A 378-nucleotide genomic window follows, 5' to 3' on the forward strand; every position below is an offset into this window, starting at 1 on the left:
GCTCTTCTCTCCAGTGCTGGGGCGCCCCCTCCAGCCCACTAGCCCCCCCCCTACAACAGAGGAGGCTTTAGGAGCCCCTTGGTCCCCCTTCCAGCACCCTGGGGTGTTTAAGAGCCTGGGGGAGGTGGCAGCCCCCAGCTTCCAACCCCATTTAAACCCATCCCCAAACCTTTCCAGCAGCTCCAGCATCCATCACCCTCCTTCAACCCCATCCTGGCTTCCTGGGGGGTAACTTGGCCCCCAAACGCCCTCGGGGCTGCAGAGCTCCCAGCTCACCCCGGTACCTTTCTGGACCTTGTCGCAGAGCAGGTAGAGCTCCTCGCCGCCCGCGCAGGGCCCGCTCTCCTTGTTCATCCGGCAGATCCGCAGCTCCGAGGG

The 378-nt window shown here is 64.8% G+C and overlaps 1 protein-coding gene across 1 annotated transcript in view; it reads right to left on the minus strand.

Annotated features, from left to right (window-relative positions):
• The window catches only part of LOC104508902 (transcription factor RelB homolog), a gene marked incomplete at both ends in the record, with an annotated part of 2,904 nt that overhangs the window by 1,445 nt on the left and 1,081 nt on the right, over positions 1 to 378 (minus strand). The window contains one exon of the mRNA XM_010150667.1: positions 285 to 369. Coding sequence (XP_010148969.1) covers positions 285 to 369 — 85 coding nt within the window. The remainder of the gene's footprint in view (positions 1 to 284; positions 370 to 378) is intronic.

The sequence above is a fragment of the Eurypyga helias genome, unplaced genomic scaffold, assembly GCF_000690775.1.
Source record: "Eurypyga helias isolate BGI_N326 unplaced genomic scaffold, ASM69077v1 scaffold24724, whole genome shotgun sequence".
In the NCBI taxonomy this organism is placed as follows: Eukaryota; Metazoa; Chordata; class Aves; order Eurypygiformes; family Eurypygidae; genus Eurypyga; species Eurypyga helias.